This window comes from Chiloscyllium plagiosum, unplaced genomic scaffold, assembly GCF_037043375.1.
Source record: "Chiloscyllium plagiosum isolate Xiang-an unplaced genomic scaffold, Cpla_swu_hap1 HiC_scaffold_25, whole genome shotgun sequence".
NCBI classification, from domain to species: domain Eukaryota; kingdom Metazoa; phylum Chordata; class Chondrichthyes; order Orectolobiformes; family Hemiscylliidae; genus Chiloscyllium; species Chiloscyllium plagiosum.
The window spans coordinates 35,363,244-35,378,796 of record NW_028270163.1 but is presented as its reverse complement, the minus strand read 5'-3'; the positions used below and the strand labels follow the sequence as shown (position 1 = coordinate 35,378,796).

At 38.3% G+C, this 15,553-nt stretch overlaps 1 protein-coding gene across 6 annotated transcripts in view; it reads left to right on the top strand.

The window, feature by feature from the left end:
• The window catches only part of sdk2b (sidekick cell adhesion molecule 2b), a 1,001,963-nt gene that overhangs the window by 640,229 nt on the left and 346,181 nt on the right, over window positions 1–15,553 (top strand). For all 6 annotated transcript variants that reach the window (XM_088000610.1, XM_088000613.1, XM_088000611.1 and 3 more), the window contains one exon: window positions 4,429–4,540. In XM_088000610.1, the coding sequence (XP_087856736.1) occupies window positions 4,429–4,540 (112 nt within the window). The remainder of the gene's footprint in view (window positions 1–4,428; window positions 4,541–15,553) is intronic.

Here is a 15,553-nt window from a genome sequence, read left to right as displayed (position 1 = left end):
AAACCTTTTTAATTGCTATGGTGCAGTAACGTAAATTTTGTCTTTATTTCTTTGTAAAATGTCATTTGGAGGTGACTATCATGTCACTTTTACATTGCCTTTATCTACCAGTGCTGCAAAACATGTTTTATTTAGCTTGATACATTGATTTAGCATGAATTCAACACTGGAGGCAGCAAAATTAAAATCTGCATAATTGTTTAAAAACGCAAATCACAGAAGTTAGTTCCGGTTGCAAATCTTCCATGTTGCTGAACAAGTGAATGTTCAGTACATCCAAAATTTCATCAAAGGCTAACTGTAAACATCAAAGTGCTCTGCTACTCCTGTTCAATTTATCTGCAGGAACTTGGGAACAATCAAATTCTTGAATTGTGTCTTTCTAAGCTCTGCCATAGCCAGTATTAACACTGAATTTTCATGATGATGAATATGTCTTTTTTTACTAAGTGTAAAGCCAGTGAGGTAAATTAAGCTATTGTAATGCTGTTACTTGTTTATTCATGTTAGTGACATTGAATCGTAATGCACAAATGTCACTTAACTGTTCAAAACTATAAAGTCAAATTACCAGATTTACTAAAGCTGGCTGTTGGAAAGATGCAGGGCTAAATTAATCTTCCTGTCTTCTAACCTTAGTAAATTTCTTTATGTTGATGTTGCACCTGCTGCACCAGACTTGTAAGTTAGGAGCTGAAGTGATTAACTTGGCACTTAAATCAATATACAAGCTGCTAAAATTGCATACACTCTGATAATCATAGGCCAGGAAAGTACAAAAATGCTGGAATCTCACTAAAGAGGATTTAAGTTGGCATTATTTTTTGAAAATAGAATTATCCAACAAGAGACTTCAGAATTATTTGGTAAGAAAACACAGGTGTTGGACATTTTGCCGCAGTTAAGTCAGATAATTTAAATTTGCATGGTGGCTCAGTGGTTAGCACTGCTGCCCAACAGCGCCAGGGACCTGGGTTCGATTCCCGCCTCGGGTGACTGTCTGTGAAGTTTGCACATTCTCCCTGTATCTGCGGGGGTTTCCTCTGGTGCTCCTGTTTCCTCTCACAATCCAAAGATGTGCAGGTCAGGTGAATTGGCCATGCTAAAATTGCCCATAATGTTAGCTGCGTTAGTCAGAGGTAGATGTAGGTGAATGGGTCTGGGTGAGATATTCTTCGAAGAGTTGGTGTGAACCTGTTGGACGAAATGGCCTGTTTCCACACTGTAGGGAACCTAATTTCATCTATTCATGCTGACAGCTGGACAATAACCTGAAGGTCTATTTCTGATTTTGCTCTCTCTTAATAATAGTATGTTCTGACTCAGAACAACATCTAATCTGAAATTATCTTCAGTAGTTGAGCACAGCTGAGGGATACTGCTGCCTTCAGTCAGCCCTAACCCCCCATTCTCAAAAGCCTCCCCTCAAGTCATCTGACTGTAGACATCAATCTAAAGACAGCTGCAGGTGAGTCTACTGGTCTGAGTCTACTTCATCTGCTTCATGGAGGCACAACAATATCAGCTGTTTACATAAAGATTTTGAATGAGACTCTGGCTCCAATTTAATGCTGACCTCAGGCCTTTTATTTGAATCATGTATATCATTAGTAATGCACCCAATAATGGGCCATGAGCAATTTCCGTACTTTTATTTTATTCTCTTTTTAATCTATTTTGTCTGTTGGCTAGACATAACACAGTGTTGTGATACTTGTAAAACATTACGTGACCATAATACTCTTGTTAATCGGTACCTTAATCAGTACCTGTCGGATTTAAGCATACCTCTGTTCTGATGAAAAGATACGTGATGGAATTAATTTGAAAGGATCTATTGTACATCACCATTACCAAACATATCTTCCAACAATCAGCAGAAGACCAAGACATTTCACAACAGTAGATCTAATATTTTAACATGTGCAAGAACGTTGAACAACAGATGTGTGGATAACTGTGGCATTGGGCTGTAGACCATTGAGTGTTGCTCCAGTAAACTTGGTCTAAATTAAGGATGCTGTTAGTGGATAGCTTGGGCTAGTTTTCTTGGCTGGTTCCTTATATGGATGGTTTTGTTATGAATGGAATTCCCAATCTCGGGGGAGACATCACTGACCAAGAGACTTGTATTTTTTATTGTGCACAGAAAATTACATTGATGCCATGATAGGAGACAAGAGCATGGACAATTTTGGCTCCCCGTTGAAGGAGAATAAATAGAATGATTTTAAAAAGTGTGTGATGTGACTATATTTCTAAATGAACACAGAAACATTGGAGCATATTCAAACATGTCTTGGACACACTTGCTTCACCAAACTTCATAGCAAAATAGTGAAAAAGCTCCACTTTTTCAAGAAAGAAATGTTTGCTCCATATGAATTGTTTTGGTGGTGATGTTTTCCAGCAGCACGCATGTTTATATAAACTGGATGCATGGAAGTGCAGGAATTTGCCTTAATCAAACAGATTCTTAAACGCAAATGCAGTTTTCATTCCTGCTAAAATCTATTTAATTCAGTCATATTTTGATCACAGTTTGCTATGTTCTTTTATTTGTGCATTAAATGTTTTGTGAGTTATCCACCTCTTCTTGAATTTGAATATTTCTTGTTGAATTCTTTGTTATTCTTTGTTGCTGCTGTTGCTTAGATCTCACCTCATGGTATTCAGGATGAGTATTGCTGATTTCAAATACAGTACACTGCTTGAATTAAATGAGAAAAAATAATTTCTATCACTGTAACATCTCCTTGAGGCATTGGGTCTGCACCATTTGCTGCCCTGGGGCCAACATTTACAGATCACTTCACAGCCATTCTAACATGTTAGAGGCCACTTTACTTGGTTATTTCTGCCTCATAAAAGCAGCTGTCACATGGCCATACTTCTACTGAGAGATAATCAACAGACTGCATTTTGATTTTCATTAGTTGTTCCCGTGGAAATGGTACTACAACAACATTAAGCTTTTAACCTGGCCCATACTTTGTCTGCAGTACTGACCTGCAGAGAGCAAGTGGAGAAATAAAGTACAGTGACCTTTAATAAAAAGGCACCTTCATTGGATGCACAGCTTTTTTTGGTTGACAGAATTCTATCGAGTCTTAGAGTTGGCACCAATAGAGGCTTCAGGATCATTACATGAGCTGATAGCTTGCAGAAGTAGAAAAGATTTGCATCATCTAGTATCAGACCACAGAAGCACATTTATGGAAGTGAATGGAGGGTCAGGTAGAGAAATTATTGGCCCTAATTGTTTTCCACGTCCACTATTTGCCCCCCATTTATCCTGTCATAGCTTCTGTTAAGTGTTTTTGTAATGCATTTTGTGGTCAATAGAAGAGTGCGGTGCTGAAGGAGGCCATTCAGCCCATCAAAGGGTCTTTCAAAGAGAAATATAGTTAGTCCCCTGTCCTTCACCTGACCCAGTCAAGAAGCTTGCTTACAGATCATGTCACCCAGGCAAACCCTGAGGAAAAGGCCTATACAGATTAGTTGTCACTTCAGTTGTAACATTCAGAGGAACACAAACATGCTCTCCACTGTGCCCCCTTCCCCCTCTCCACTCACCCCTGGCTGAGTTTTACAGCTGAGAAATCTGCAACTTTAGCTAGCCCAGCCCTGCTTTACTAATATAGGAGCATTGATATTTTGAACCTGGGATTGTGTGAAATAAAATTATTTTCAGAAGCTTGAAATTTTACATTCACCATAGTTATTTGTATTATTCTAATGAATCGATTTTTCGGTCTCTATAACTCTCCACTTCTCTTACACAGTTGGCTTTGATGGCTAGTTCTTTGATATCTGTTCTTCAGCAGCTGACTCCAACTAAACGCAGATCTGATTCAAGGATAGAATTCCTATTTACCAAATCATTTCTCATTCATTCTAAATGTAATGAATTTTGGCCTGCATGCAATATTTGAATGAACAGTCCTAATTTAAGAGTGTTTATGTCCACAATCATCACTGTCCTGATTACTACCAGGTTAATGCTCAATTTTAGAAAGTGACAATTTTGGCGAACAATGTGCAAAAATAGTTCTCTCATCAGTTCTGCGTACTTCATGATTTATCTGTGTTAAAACTTCCCATTGTCTCATTTGGAAATACAAGGATAGACAATACTGTAATGTTAGCTAATAGTGGTTACCATTCCAGGTCACTGATCAGATTAGTACAATGAAATTGGAGTAGACATACACATTTGCTAGGAGTGGTTGTTTTTAATGAGTAATATGTGGAATTATCTAATAAAAATGTGAATATTTCAACTTCAAAGCTTAAAATTGAATCATTGCAAAAAGTGTGAGTATTTAATTTCACCATAACATTTGCTCTAAAATTAGTGTTTGGGAAACATAATCTCAGGTGGAAACAGACATTTCAGATATTATTTCTGTCTTTTTATGTTCTTAGATACAGGTGCTCCGGCAGATCCTATAGCTCCAGTTATAATCATCCCGCCAAAAAATACAAGTGTAATCTTCGGGTTTCCTGAGGTTACGATGGAATGTGTGGCCAATGCCAGGTCAGTACTTAAAATTCTCACCGTCCTCTGTTTTGAGTGAAAATAATTGTTAAAAGCATATTTCCACCAATCTCTTGTTTTAAAAAACAGAAATCGCTGATTTAAAAGAAAGCTCCGGAGATTTAGATGTTTCGCAAAATAGCAGCAATTCCACGGTTATTTCAGTTACAGTGTTTTTGAACAGCTTCAAATAAGCGGACCTAGATGGCATCTTTGAAAATTGCAAAGCTATTATATGGACACAATGCAGGTTTATCTTTTTAAATAGTTTTCAAAAACGTTATTAGCTGCTTTTGGAAGCATTGATGAGATTAGTGCCTTTGAGGGAAAGTGTAGATTCTACTTGGCTGTGGTTTGGATACAAGAGATAGTGAACACGTTTGGCTGGCTTCCCAAAAGGACGTTAGAAAAACAGCAGCAAAGAATTTCTGACGATCTTTCAAATTGTCACTCTTTCATATGTGATGCCAGAATATTGCACATGAACTCCAAGTATCAAATCAGAGCTGGAAAGTACTGTCAGTAATTACAGTTCGTGGGAACAGGAGCACACTGTGCTGTAAACTGCTGTCTCAGGCTGATGAGTTTCTTGCTGCTGTATAAATGAAGTCATTAATTTTGGAAGCAATATGAAAAATGGGTACAAAATCCTTATCTCCATGACTGCAACCAAATCGTATAGAAACTCAGCCTGTAAGAGTAGTGGCTTTACTGGAGCTATAAAATTAAGAAAACAATCAAAGAAAAGATGTCACTGTTTGTGGAGATTGCTAGGCTCCACCATATTTCTGTCAAGGTCTGATTTCACAATCCAGGAGTTCCCTTTGAGGATCAACACATTCCAAAAGTGCTGGTGTGCTAAGCACAGCTTTTAATTAACTAGTTTAAATCAGCTAAACCTGCTGAGTTTTTCCTATAGTTTCTGTTTTTGTGGTGAATAGCAAGCTATACGAGGCCTGACATTATGCAATGACGTAGAATTAATTAATCAATCAGACAATAGATGTTCCAAGGTCACAGTGACCACAATTTGATTGAATTTTATATTCAGTTTGAGGGAGAGAAGTGTGGATCCAAGACTGGTATTTTAAACTTAAATAAGGATCATTATAAAGACATAAAAGCAGAACTAGTTGAAATGAAGTGGCAAATTAGGTTATGGGGGATTAGTCAATAGAGATGCAAGGCCAAACATTTAAGGGAGTATTTCAGAATACAGAGAATAGATAAATTCAAATGAGAAAGAAAAATTCCAAAGAAAGCACTCACCAATATTGGTCAACAAAATTAAAATTATTATCAAACTTAAGGAAAAAGCATTTAAGTAAACAAAGATGGATGGGAAGATGATGGATAAAAAAACAACAAAGAATGACCTTAACATTAAAAATGAGGGAAGCATTAGAGTATGAGAGAGAAGTAGAAATATAAAAACAGACAATAGACATTTCTATAGATATTTAAGAAAGACAGGAATTAACAAAAGTGAATATTGATCCTTTGAAAGTGAGTCTGTGGAATTAATAATGAAAATTAAGGAAAAAGCGGATAACTTGAACAGATATTGGTCTTCATGATAGAGGGTATAAGTAACATCCAAGAAAGTGGGATCAAGAAAATTGTTGGAGCTGCTGCGCTGGTAAACAATGTAGTACTGAAGATATTCGTCCTAGGATCATGAAAGCAATGGCTGGTGAGATAGTTGATGCCTTGGTTTTAATTTTTCAAAATTCCCTGTCTTCGAGAAACTTCCATTTAATTGGAAAATAGTAAATGTGTCTCTTTTATTCAAAAGGAAGGGAGGCAGGAAACTGGTACCAGTTTAACGTGTGTTATAGGGAAAATGTCAGAAGGTATTATTAAAAATGTTATAATAGGACACTTAGAAAAAATTGAAGGAACTCAGGCAGAGTCAAAATGAAAGGGAATCATGTTTAACTAATTTATTTGAGTTCTTTGACGAAGTAACATGTGCTGTGGATAAAGGAGAATTGGTAGATGTAATGTACTTCAGTTTCCAGAAGGCACTTGATAAGGTATTGTATGGTATGTTATTGGCAGAAATACAACATTGGCTAGTAAACAGGAAACAGAGAGTGGACATAAATGTGTAATTTTCTGGTTGTCAAAATGTAATGAATAGTGTGCCCCAGTGCTAGGGCCTCAAATTTATGCAATTTATATAAATGACTTGGATGAAGGGGTTGATGGTATAATTTGCCAAATATGATGTTGACACCATGGTAGTTAAGAAAGTAAGTTGTCAAGAGGACATAATGATATAATAAGGTAAGTGAGTGAGCAATGACCTAGCAAATTGAGTATAATATAGAGAAAAATAAAGTTATCCATTTTGGCAAGTAGAATTAAAAAAGCATGTTAAAAAAGTGCAAATAGTGAAAAACTGCAGAGTTCTGAGACATAGAGGGATCTGATGTCATTGTGCATGAATTGCAGTTATTATTTGGAATGTAGTTAGGACAGATAATAGAACCTGATTGTTTATTGTGAGTGGTAAGGATGTTATGCTTCATTTGAATGGGGCATTGGTGAGACCACATCTAGAACAATATATACATTCAGGATTGGATTTCTTATTTAAGGAAGGTTGTAAATGCATTGGAAATGAGTCTGAGACTGTTTATTAAACTAATACCTGGAAACGGCAGGTTGTCTTATGAGGAAAGGTTAGACAGTTGGGCTTGCATGCACTGGAGTTGAGAAAGTTTAGAGACTGATTAAAACACATAACATCATGAAGTATTTTGATAGTGTGTACGTGAAAAGGATGTTTCCTCTTGTGAGAGAGTCTAGAAGAAGAGATCACTCTTGCAAAATTATCAGTCTCTCATTTGAGACAGAGAAAGATGTTTTTCTTACAGAAGATTGAGTCTTTGGAACTTTCTTCCACAGCACAGTCAAAGTAGAATCTTTGAATATTTTTAAGGCAGAAGTACATAGATTTTTGATAAGCAAGGGGGGGGGGGGGGGGGGGGGGGGGCTTAGCTGGAATAATCAGATCAGCTACAATCTTATTTACAAGCGGACTAAGTTCAAGGGGCTGAATGGCATGCTCCTACAAATCCATATTCTTTCACATGTACCTTAATAATGATAACCTCTGGAGTGATGTCAACAAACAGCTATTGTAACTGCTGAAAGAGATTCCTTTCAACTCTCACTAACCTAAGAAGGCTTCTTCCTTTAATTTTTAAAAGGTTGAGGTCTTAAGTAACTTCACTGCTTGACAGTTCTTCAGACCCTACCTTCTCTTTCCATCTCCTCCATAAAATATTGACTATCACACTGCAGGATGGAACCTTTGCTACAGTAAAAATATGAATCTTTTAGAACTCTCCCTGCTGATATTGAGTGTCTGTTATTATGTTGTGTGAGTTTGTAACTCCTCCTTTCCCTCTTGGCACAAAAGAGGTCTGTTGGAGATGGGGGCAGCATAATCTTGAAGAAATCAGGACAAGTGCAGTTGCTCATTCAATTCACATATCAAATCTTAAGCTTCTCTCAGTGCTTTTGATGAAGGATTGTAAACCTACCGTATTGTCCAGGGAAAATGTTAGAATTCATATTAAAATCTTTTGAAGGAAAATAACAGAATTATATGGAATGTACAATATTTGGTTCAAGTGGCTCATGCAGTAGTTTAGTTCTACATCAGCCTCCTTTTTGATGCAATCAGCATAACCTTCTATTCCTTTCTCTCTCCTCCAATTATCCAGCATCCTCTTCCTTGCATCAATATTATTCACCTACTCCTTGTGGTCTAACACATTCCACACTCTAATTACTCTCTAGATAAAACATACAGGCCCTAGTTCTGCTTTCTCACAAGTGGGAATGTCTTTTTTTGTTTACACAATCAAACCATTGTATAACGTAAAAGATTAGATCACCCGTCAGCCTTTTGTTTTCTTAATTAAAAGATTTCAACATTTGTAAAGAGGAATAACTGGTTATTTCTGGTATCTTTGTCTTTTTTTCTCTACAACTTCTTGAGTACCTCTCAATCTTTTTCATGATACAGAGACAAGAGCTTTGCAGATATGGATAATCACCCAAAACTACACACGTCTCCCCAAGAAAGTACTGTGCGATTCACTAGAAACATTGTCAGCAGACATTTCTGTCCTTATATCTATTATTTGGACAACTGGATAGATATCAATTTAGGCTTTGCAAACATTTACAGACAAATTTTATTAATCTTTTCACAGAAACTAGCACTAAAAAGGAAGCAAATGACTGATAATATTGATCATCCACATCTCTCCAGCTACATTTTCAAATGCATTATTAACCTAAATTAAGAGGTACTTGAAACTGTTTCATGCAAGGAGTGGTAATTAAATTGCTTTCAATTGGTTTAACAAAGATGCACTTCATCAGCACAGTCAGTTTTCTCTCATGCCACTCAGAATCTAAAATATAAATAAATGCATTGTTTCCATGTTGTACAATAAATTGATGTCAACCACCAATTGTATATAAACACCATATGGCTTACATGAACTCAGCAATGTCTGAATATATACAAGCTGCTTTGTGAATTATGGCTTCAATTTATTGAATACTATTACTTGAAATACTTTCAAATATTTGGGGTAACTCTCATCCTGCCAATCCTTGAGTACAGCACTTTCCTCCCATTACTCAGAGGAGGAAATATCTTATGTTTATTTTATGTATTTGCATGCAAACTTATCTCTCTTCCTCTTTGCGATTTCAGTGTTCTCAGTTTCGAACCTTATATGTTAATCTTACTAACTAGCAAAAACTGGTTATTTGGGTAGTTAAAAGCAACTTCTTGCCAAAAAAAACTGTTCTGAACTTTAATCTGCTGCACTAAGCGTAAAACACGGACACAAACACAAAACTAATTTTAACTAAAGTAGGGCAGAAGAAGTGAGTTTTCCAGGTGCTAAAAAGAAAACTCAGGACTTCCAGGAACAAGAGAGTGAGAACAGTGAACTATTCTGTTTCATTTGAAAGTTTTAGATTTTTCCCAGCCTGGATTCTCACAATTCCACTTCCAGCCATACACACAATCCCCTCATTAAGTCATAATGTGGAGGGGCCAGTGTTGGACTAGGATGAACAAAGTTTATAGTAGAAGATCAAAGTGTTATATAACTGGTGCGATGTATTCAATACATGGCATCTGTTGTATTGCACTTTGATCTTTTAATATAAATTCTTTGTCCTATGATCTTGCACCACTAGCTACATGAGGAAGGAGCAGCACTCTGAAAGCTTGTACATTCAAATAAACGTGTTGGACTATGACCTGGTGTTGTGTGATTTTTAACCTCATTAAATCAGTCATATCACCCATATCATGTCAGCAGACGACCTGCAGGCAAGAGCCGTTTTTTGCCAACTTTCTGTTGCAGTCAAGTGCGAAGTCAGCTGCCTGAATTTAAAGAAAGTTTGAGCTTGGAAGTGATAAGTTTCCAGCTTCCTCCTTTAAACACTGGTCACAGATAAAAATAAGTTGTTTAACAGTGATTCATTAAGTTGCCAGTTTGCACTCTTCACAGACTAGTCCTGTCTATGAAGTAACTACCTCACTGTCTTTGTTTGTGTCAGCGTCTATTACTGTGCATCACATTGAGCAAACAAACATTCATTGTAACAAAAGCATATTGATAAAATAAATTCCACTGAGTTCATGTTTTAACATCAGCTTAAATGAAGGAGATAGGTGAGTATCACAAGTGGGTTTCACAAAAATTCATCACATGAGTTTTGTTGACCTTTTCACAAGACCCAACTGTGAATGGCATATCAAGTACATGGCAAACATTTAAGAATTGACATTGGACACTTCCCAGCTCAATTTAATTAAATGCTGAGCCATTGGTATACAATTACACATATGCAGAATTATTTCACCAATGTAGTGTACTGCAAACTATAACAAGAAAATAAAAATAATTTTACACACACTTCATTACTTACTTTCTGTAAGGATAGTAGCTCAAATTTCCTATTGCATAAAACAAAAGCAATTGAGAATTGAAATGTCATGTAAATAAACTGCAGCAGTTTCTGAGGAACTTTCCACTATTATCACCTCAACAGAAGGAGCTGCCTGAAGGTAAGACTATGTATTTGGACAGCAGCAACCTATTAGTAACCAGTCTTCATGTATCAGCATGGAAAGAGATTGATGGCTGCCAGCTCAGCGCTGCTAAAACCTGTTATCTCTTTTAACTATCTATTGATTTTGGACAATTACTCTTCACATCGCATGTGTGAACAGAATTGGTGGTGGGGGAGAGAACAGGAAAAGAGGGAGACAATTGCTGTGAGATTCATGCATTAAAAAAGTATTGCAAAATCAGCAAACAACTTAAGAAATTCAAGATTTTGGCATTCTGAACACAGGAGGGGACAAAACTGAATACAAAAGATTCAAGCTTCCCTCCAACCTGACACTATCATTTAGAACATTCATTACGCATGCAATGAAATAATACAGAGCAAAATTTTAATTTGTGACCGTGGCAGGTAGTTTAAGAAAGATTTCTCAACAGAGGTCATAAAAATTGTAAGACTCTATTTGACATTGCCTTAGTTAAAGATGGCTGTTCCCTTAGGCACAGTAGCTCAGTGGTTAGCACTGCTACCTCACAGGAGCAGGGACCCAAGTTCAATTCCACCCTCAGGCAATGGTGTGGAGTTTGCACATTCTCCCTGTGTATACATGGATTTCCTTTCACAGACCAAAGATGTGAGGGTTACATGGATTGTGGGAAGTGCAGGGTTATAAGGTGGGTGAGTCTGTGTGGGATGGTCTCCAGAGGGTCAGTGTGGACTCGATGGGCTGAACAGCTTGCTTCCATGCTCTAGGGTTTCTTTGATTCGAAGATGTATTCATTTCAATAATATTAAAGAAGAAAAAAAATTCAGGGAAGAACGTCGAAAATAATTAGAATAGAGCAGAATGGCAACATTGGCTAAAATAATTCCTGAAGATTTTCAAATATTTTTTCTCTCTTTGATTTATGAAACTGTGCAAAGTCAATGATTGTTACTTTATAAAGAATAACCTATCTTTACATGATATTTACAAATTGGCATTCTGGAAATGGCAGCCATTTATTCCATGTGACTAATATTAGCTGAAGTACCTTAGAGATTGGGCATTGTGGAGCTGTAACCATCTCTCAGCATTCATAATCGCTGTTTTAGTGTCTGACCTGCACTGTGTACATAAGAAGCTTTGTAGACATTTGAGTGCAGCCACCTAGGAATTGGGAATCATATAAACATGCATAAGGTAATGTTTGAAAAATGTCACAAAGAGGTCCCTTGAAAATCATAACATAATTTTATTGAAATTTGTGATTACATTTTGCAGTTTGCTGTGAGGTGTAGGTTAATAATTTGTTTTAGAACACCTTATAAATGTGAAGGCGCATTTGACTGCTGATGATCTTAGCTTGTGAATGCAATTTCTAACCCATCAGAGGCACACTTCACAATGGATAACAACAGAATGTGGAGATCATATGAGGCACTAACTTTTCATTGTGGGATCTGGGCTTGACTCCTGCTTGGATACAATCTTTCTTTTCTCTGTGAGGGTCTGTCCATCTCATTGATCTCAGTAACAATTCTCTTGCCAAACTACACTTCAAGAGCCGGTTTAGCATTGACACATTTTTGGAAGCAAGGCACCCTCTTTGGTTTGTTTTTTTTTCATTTACTCGTGAGAAATGGACACTGCTGGCTGGCCAGCATTTATTACCCCTCAGTGGTTGCCCTTGAGAAGGTAGTGATGAACTGCCTTCTTAAACTGCTGCAGTCCACATGCTGTAGGTTGACCGCACGACAGTGAAGGAGCGACAATATATTTCCGAGTCACGATGGTGAATAACTGGGAGAGGAACTTCTGAGCGGTGTTGATCCAGGTATCTGCTGCCCTTGTCCTTCTGTATGAAAGTGGTACTGCCTAAGGATCTTTGGTGAATTTCTGCAGTACATCTTGTAGATAGTACAGATTACTGTTCCTGAGTGTCGGTGATGGAGGGAGTGGATATTTGTGGATATGCTGCGAATCAAGCAGGCCACTTTGTCCTGGTTGATGTCAAAATTATTAATTGTTGCTGGGCCTGCACTCATCCAGACAAATTGAGAGTATTGAATCACACACCTGACTTGAGCCTTATAGTAGGTGGACATGCTTTGCTGAGACAGGAGATGAGTTACTTACTGCAGTATTCCTAGTCTCTGGTCTGACTTGTAGATACTGTGTTTACATAATGAGTACAATTGAGTTACCAACTTTTGCAGATTTTGCTGTTGTACCAGGGATTTAGGATAATTTCCACTGCCGAAAACACCATAGGTAGTGTAACGGTAACGTGATGAAATAGTAATTTGATGTAATGGTAATGCTCCAAGGACTTTTTGAGGGATCATTGTTGAATCCTGGGACACCGATGACTGAGGGGGTGGTTAGGGACCAAACAGCAGGCAGCATCAGAGGGTTCCATTGGTGTAGCATTAGTGCCTGCATCTCTGAACCAGGAGGCACACCATAGCATCAATGGGTGTGATAACATCTCTGAACAGACAAATAAGCAGAGGGGTTATAGATAAGAACCTGTTCCTGTTCCTGTTCCTGGACCATTCCCCAGCTTCAACAGTGTTATTCCAGAGGCACAGGAAAACAGTTGATCTTCTGCTCAATTCTCAAATCACTATAAACCACTGGTGTGTCAGGGACAAACAAATTTGTAAGGAGATCTCAGTAAGAATAATAGGGTGGTTATTGTAGGGGACTTTAACTTTCCAAACAGACTGGGACAGCCATCGTGTTAAGGGTTCAGGTGGAGAGGAATTTGTTAAGTGTGTGCAAGAAAAGTTTCTGATTCAGTGTGTGGATGTACCTCCTGGAGAAGGTGCAAACCTTGACCTACTCTTGGGAAATAAGGCAGGGGAGGTGACTGAGATGTCAATGGGAGAGTACTTTGGGGCCAGTGACTATAATTTTATTAGTTTTAAAATAGTGATGGAAAAGGATAGACCAGATCGAAAAGTTGAAGTTCTTAATTGGAGAAAGGCCAATTTTGATAGTATTAGGCAAGAACTTTCAAAAGCTGATTGGGCCAAATGTGTGCAGGTAAAGTGACGGCTGGAAAATGGGAAGCATTCAGAAATGAGATAACAACAGTCCAGAGAAAGTATATTCCTGTTAGGGTGAAAGGGAAGGCTGGTAGGTATAGGGAATGCTGGATGACTAAAGAAAATGACAGTTTGGATAAGAAAAAGAAGGAAGCATATGTCAGCTATAGACAGGATAGATCGAGTGAATCCTGAGAAGAGTATAAAGATAGTAGGAATATACTTAAGAGGGAAATCAGGAGGGCAAATAGGGGACTCATGAGATAGCTTTGGCAAATACAGTTGAGGAGAATCCAAAGGGTTTTTACAAATACATTAAGGACAAAAGGGTAACTAGGGAGAGAATAGGGCCCTCAAAGATCAGCAAGGCAGCTTTTGTTTGGAGCTGCAGAAAATGGGGGAGATACTAAACGAGTAGTTTGCATCAGTGTTTACTGTGGACAAGGATATGGAAGATATAGAATGTCGGGAAATAGATGGTGACATCTTGAAAAATGTTCATATTACAGAGGGAGATGTGCTGGATGTCTTGCAATGCATAAAGGTGGATAAATCCTCAGGACCTGATCAGATGCACCCTAGAACTCTGTGGCAGGCTAGGGAAGTGATTGCTGGGTCTCTTACTGAAATATTTTTATCATCGATAGTCACGGGTGAGGTGCCGGAAGACTGGAAGTTGGCAAACGTGGTGCCACTGTTTAAGAAAGTTGGTAAGGACAAGCCAGGGAACTATAGATCAATGAGCATGACCTCAGTGGCGGGCAAGTTGTTGGAAGGAATCCTGAGGGACAAAATATGCATGATTAGGGATAGTCAACATGGCTTTGTGCATGGGAAATCATGTCTCACAAACTTAATTGAGTTTTTTGAAGAAGTAACAAAGAGGATTGATGAGGGCAGAGCAGTATATGTGATCTATATGGACTTCAGTAAGGCATTCGACAAGGTTCCCCGTGGGAGACTGATTAGCAAAGTTAGATCTCACAGGATACAGGGAGAACTAGCCATTTGGATACAGAACTGGCTCAAAGGTAGAAGACAGAGGGTGGTGGTAGAGGGTTGTTTTTCAGACTGGAGGCCTGTGACCAGTGAAGTGCCACAAGCATTGGTGCTGGGTCCACTAGTTTTCATCGTTTATATAAATGATTTGGAAGTGAGCATGAGAGGTATAGTTAGTAAGTTTGCAGATGGCACCAAAATTGGAGGTGTAGTGGACAGCGAAGAAGGTTACCGCAGATTACAAAGGGATCTTGGTCAGATGGGCCAATGGGCTGAGAAGTGGCAGATGAAATTTAATTCAGATAAATGTGAGGTGCTGCATTTTGGGAAAGCAAATCTTAGCAGGACTTATACACCTGATGGTAAGGTCCTAGGGAGTGTTGCTGAACAAAGAGACCTTGGAGTGCAGGTTCATAGCTCCTTGAAAGTGGAGTCGCAGGTAGATAGAATAGTGAAGAAGGCATTTGGTATGCTTTCCTTTATTGGTCAGAGTATAGAATACAGGAGTTGGGAGGTCATGTTGTGTTGTGCAGGGCATTGGTTAGGCCACTGTTCGAATATTACATTCAATTCTAATCTCCTTCCTATCAGAAAGATGTTGTGAAACTTGAAAGGGTTCAGAAAAAATTTACAAGAATGTTGCCAGGGTTGGAGGATTTGAGCAATAGGGAGAGGCTGAACAGGCTGGGGCTGTTTTCCCTGGAGCATCGGCGGATGGGGGATGACCTTATAGAGGTTTATAAAATCATGAGGGGCATGGATAGGATAAATAGACAAAGTCTTTTCCCTGGGGTTGGGGAGTCCAGAACTAGAGGGCATAGGTTTAGGGTGAGAGTGGAAAGATATAAAAGAGACCTCAGGGGC